At 37.1% G+C, this 5,344-nt stretch overlaps 1 protein-coding gene across 1 annotated transcript; it reads right to left on the bottom strand.

Annotated features, from left to right (window-relative positions):
• Positions 1-2,344: 2,344 nt before the first annotated feature.
• Positions 2,345-3,815, bottom strand: LOC130853524 (calmodulin-1). Its single transcript, XM_057735553.1, has one exon. It carries the CDS (start codon positions 3,651-3,653, stop codon positions 3,204-3,206), a length of 450 nt encoding a protein of 149 aa, XP_057591536.1. The 5' UTR covers positions 3,654-3,815; the 3' UTR covers positions 2,345-3,203.
• Positions 3,816-5,344: the final 1,529 nt, after the last annotated feature.

Genomic DNA, 5,344 nt, shown 5'->3' with positions numbered 1-5,344 from the left:
CTTCATTAGGGTAGTAGTTGAGATGTCCATCACCTGTCATTTTATCTTTACTTTTAGGTTTAGTTTTTCTCCTCATCTCTGAGATCATTAAGACAAATAGGAACAAATACATCAGCCTGTGTGTTCTTGGGTTTATCAAGGTTTGTGTCTCTAGTGAACTGTGGGTGTAGAAATGAAGAATTGAATTTTCAGGGGAAGTATGAGAAGGGTATGCGAAAAAGATGCAATTTCCAAGTAATTGATATGGTACAGTGTGAAAACTGTTACAGTAACTAGGGGCTTGTTCCTTTCCAAAGTAACATTATATTCTTACTCCTCTTAGCTTTTCTTATTTATTTCTCTTGAATCAAAGGGATTTCAATTGTGTTACTGTGTGAATGAAACATAATACAACAATTCATTTTCATTAAACTCAACTTAGAAAGTGGCTTATGGAGCCTAGCAACAAGGAATAAAGAAAGAATTAACCAGAAGCTTTTCTATCACTGAATTTTGTAAGCCAAGTGTCATTAGTAGTTCACTCTGGAGAAAACCAATAACATATTTAATTCCTTTCTATTAGAACCACTTAGTGCTTAAAATAAACCTGAAATGCATGGTATGGGTAAAGGAAAAATATCTAAGACAATACATGTTCTTGAAGTAAAATCATTTTAAATAATAATAAGTAATTCAATGTGCAGCTATAACTCCCAAAAATGTATAAGAGAAACACATTGTAGTGTACAAGAAATATGGATGGCTGCCGTTTTGTGTGGATTTTGCAGTCTTGGTAACCATGCAGTCATTTCCCTCTCCAAAATATTCAGGTCAAAAAGTTTGGTAAAATAAAAGAAAATCATTAGGTTCTGGAACTCAAAATATTAATTAGTTTTTCAATGTTTTGTTCTCATTTCCTAACTGGTCTCTCTGTTTCCTGTATTGACCTGTTGTAGTTTATTATCAAAAGAGACCCAGAGTGATCTTTGAAAACAAAATCAGATCATATGGCTTCTCAGCTTAAAGAGAACTCAAGGGCTTCCCTTCACCAGCAGAATAAAACTCTACACTGTCCTCAACCATACACCACGCCAAAACTCCCAGACGTGACCTGAGCTTACCTCTCTGATCTCTAGTCTGATGATTTTCTGCTTGGCTCACTTCATTTAATTACCATTGTTTTTGCTATTTACACATGCATGTCACAGAATTATGACTTTCTGCTTGCTTTCGCTCTTCTTAGAAATTTCTTCTCTCTTCTCTTGGTCTATTTATATTCTAACAAGTGTGTTCTAGCACATAAATCAACTCAGAAGGAACTTCTTGCTACTCAGTTACTGTGTATCATGTCACTCTTTACATTTCTTGACAGTACTTATGACAATAGAAAAATATATAGTTTTTTACTTATTTATTTTCTTCTTCCCATCACTGGAATATAAAGTCTAGAGAATGAAGGAACTACGATGAGAAAAATTTTGTGAAGATGAGAGGAAGTCTTGTTGGTGTAGGACTTATGGAAACTGGCCAGAAATACAAGTGAACTTGATCTTAAAAAAATGGCATACTCAGTTAAATGTCTTCATCAACCTGTATGAAAAGAGTGACATAAGTATAGATCATAGAGACAAAAAAGGGTAATTGAGCTGGTTAGAAAAATATCCAAAGGCCTTGGAAGTGGTTGGAAATAACATGTGGCCACAATTAATGTCTCTGCATAGTGTCTACTCCCTGTTAGATATTCAAAGCCCAGTCATCATCAGAATATACTCTTATTCTTTTGTGTAAGATATTGCAGAAAATGTTGTAAGACAAATGAAAATATACTTGAGAAATATGTGACAAATATATACTGATTGAGGTCAGAGTATAGAGGAAGGCATTCAGGAGGTGGGCCTGTAATCATTTCTCTCTGGATCATAGATCATAGAAGTGGGAGATGTTCATGAGAAGGAAAGAAAGACTATATGTAATCTTCTTGTAAATATATTGATAACTGACCTCTTGATAAGTTTTAGACTAATGATATTTGCTAGAAGGTAAGTTTTTATGGGATATTCTTAGCAAGAAGTTCCTGGATTAAAATTCCTTATGGTTCATGAAGATAAGTTCTGTAGATTTATAGAACATGTCTCCCAGAAAAAGTCTGATAATCTAGGTGATTACCTGAAGTGTAAAATGAAGATATTTCATAAACTATATCCTTCTCATTGTGTGAGGTGGGAAGATCCACATAGGATGTTTCCAATTTCTCTTCCTCCTCCTGGCTTTCTTGATGCTTGTATCCTTGGGTTTATTAGTAAAAAATGTTACTGGATAAGATTTCTTTTTTTTTTTTTTTTTTAAGTTAATGGTCTTTTTATTGGGAAAAAAAAAAAAAAAGACTAGCATTTACAACTTGGAATGGACATAAATTGTCATTTCTTGAACAGCAATGTTGATGGTTGTGCTGAAGTCCACAGCCACAGCCTACTCTGCTGGCTCCAAGTCATGGTTCAGAAGGTTTTAAAAACAGAGAGTCCAAAGATGCTCCCTTGATAAAGGTTTCTTTTTAAAAATTTGTATGAATGGTGATAGCCTGACACCCATTCCGCTCTAGAACAATGCAAACAGCACTAAACCAACACACGCAGGCATGCCACCAGGGTGTGTCACGGTCACCACAGTCGGGGCACAGGGAAGTTACAAGAGGGCCATCCTGCTAGTGGGGCTATGCCTGGACAGTTTATCCTCCACAGCATCCTGAGGTAAACCAATTTTAAATGTCTCTTTTCAGTAAACCAGCTATGACAATTTATACTAACAAATTGAACTAGAACCCCTTTGAGTAGGCTTTAAATTTGTTTTTTCATTTTCCATTTTTAATACAAACGCCTGACTGTGCTCAATTGTCAAGCTGCATGCATGAAAAACTGGCCAGCCCAAACAGTGTATTAATCATGAGCAGATGGACCTGCCAGGAGTCCACTAAGTGGACTTATCATTAAGGTAGGACAAGTATTTATATCGGAAAACTGATGTGTAGCTTGATCTTTAGGGGACAGGACCACCAACCAATACATGCAGATTTTTTGTGTGTGTGTGGACAGAAGGTACTTTTGACATTCAGTTTTGCTATATAGAAACAGAATGAGTAAATGAACTTTTTTTTTTTTTGCAAGAGGTAAGTAAAAGATTCAATTTGATTCTTCTAGAGGGGGGAAAAAGGAGCTGAAAGTAGGTCTTCATTTTGCAGTCATCATCTGTACGAATTCTTCGTAGTTCACTTGTCCGTCTCCATCAATATCTGCTTCTCTGATCATTTCATCTACTTCTTCATCTGTTAGCTTTTCTCCTAAGTTTGTCATGACGTGACGTAGTTCTGCGGCACTGATGTAACCATTGCCATCCTTGTCAAAGACTCGGAACGCCTCGCGGATTTCCTCTTCACTGTCTGTATCTTTCATTTTCCTAGCCATCATAGTCAAAAATTCTGGGAAGTCAATGGTGCCGTTACCATCAGCGTCCACTTCGTTGATCATATCCTGCAATTCTGCTTCTGTTGGGTTCTGACCCAGTGACCTCATGACGGTTCCAAGTTCCTTTGTTGTGATGGTGCCATCGCCGTCTTTGTCAAATAGGGAGAAAGCTTCCTTGAATTCAGCAATCTGTTCTTCGGTCAGCTGATCAGCCATGGTGCGAGCGAAGGGAGGAAGAGCAGGGAGAACGAGGGCGGCTGCCCAAGCGCAGGCGCTGTGACCGCAGGGGTGCCTCGCCTACCGCTGCTGCTGCTGCTGCTGCTGAGGTGCGCTGAGCCCTGTGCCGCCGCCGCCGCCGCCTGCGCCGCCGCCCGACTGAGAGTAACGGCGCCGCGCCCGCGAGGCTCTCAGCACCAATGCCCAAGATTTCTTTTTTTAAATTAATTAATTAATTTATTTTTAGGCTGCACGGGCTTTCTCTAGTTGCAGCGAGCAGGGGCTACTCTTCGTTGTGGTGCACAGGCTTCTCATTGCAGTGACTTCTCTTGTTGCAGAGCATGGGCTCTATGCATGCAGCTTCAGTAGTTGTGACACATGGGCTCAGTAGTTGTGGCTCATGTGTTCTAGAGAGCAGGCTCAGTAGTTGTGGCACATAGGTTTAGTTGCTCCGCGGCATATGAGATCTTCCCAGACCAGGGACTGAATTGGTGTCCTTTGCATTGGCAGGTGGAAGTCCTGGATAAGATTTCTGTGAGTCTGATGTGATCATTTTCTCATCTGTGTTCAACCTTCTACTGTGTATTGTAAATAGATCACTCTAATTAGAGTGCTCTTGTTTGGGTAAAACCTCATCACAGACAGTTTGTTAAGCTTCTGTGACCACATATAGAATATGTTGGTAACATTTCAAGTTTATTTTGTCATTCATACTTTATACATTACTAAGAACATGCAATTACAAATGAAAGAGCTAAAACATATTGAATTTCACCTACATGTTTGAGGTTTGAAATATATATGTTATTAGGAACATTTGAGTAGGAATTATTAGTTCTAGTATTAGGTGAATCAAATGAAGTTCATCTCCCTCATTGATTTACTCAAGCCAGAGGAAAAAACAGCTAGAAGTGTAAATTAGGCACACCCTATTTATAAATCTATGTTCAAACACAATTTTATATAGATGATTCATTCTATGGGTAAATAAATAAATGTGAAGTCATTTTATTCTTAGAGTCAAGGTTCAGGCTGTTACAGCTTCATCAAATTGGAAAGTTTCATATGATTATATTTTTATAGTCTGGGTAGCTGAAACTTAGCAAAAGAAACCCAATCAGCTCAATCTACTTTATTTCTTACTGTTTTCAGATATAACTAGAGAAAGTGATTTTAAAGTGTTATTAAAGCTCATTGAGACAACAATAATGAGACTTGCAAATACACTTAGTTTGGTATAGATATACATGGCCATTATCTCATTCAGGCATATATCTTGGGCATAGAGGAGAAGGAGGAGAATTCAAATGTGAAAGAAAGCTTGAATTTTAGCTATATTAAAAAATACATAGCACATTTGGAATCATATATATATATATATATATTTAAAGAGCTAAATTCAGAAATCTGAAACATTTTACATGTTAGTTATAGTAAATCTCATATTCCTCACAAATATCACCAAAAAACTAAAAATGGAAAGAAAATTTGTATAAATTCAGAGATAATAAGAGACTTTTTTAAAATAGGAAGAACTTTTCATCTCAGTTAGTGTAACTTTACATTTTGATTAACAAATAATGTTCTTCAGTCACTAAACACTGTTCTGTTACAGGTGAAAAAAAGCTAAAATACTTACCAGGAAATTAAATGGAAGCAAATAGCAGGAAACCCTCTTAAAAAGATTAAGA

The sequence above is a fragment of the Hippopotamus amphibius genome, chromosome 5 (assembly GCF_030028045.1).
Source record: "Hippopotamus amphibius kiboko isolate mHipAmp2 chromosome 5, mHipAmp2.hap2, whole genome shotgun sequence".
NCBI lineage: Eukaryota > Metazoa > Chordata > Mammalia > Artiodactyla > Hippopotamidae > Hippopotamus > Hippopotamus amphibius.
Note: the sequence above shows the minus strand (reverse complement) of the source record. Positions and strands in the feature narration are given on the sequence as shown.

Coding starts and splice junctions, on each gene's coding strand:
- LOC130853524 (XM_057735553.1), bottom strand. CDS start 3,653: ATGGCTGATCAGCTGACCGAAGAACAGATTGCTGAATTCAAGGAAGCT.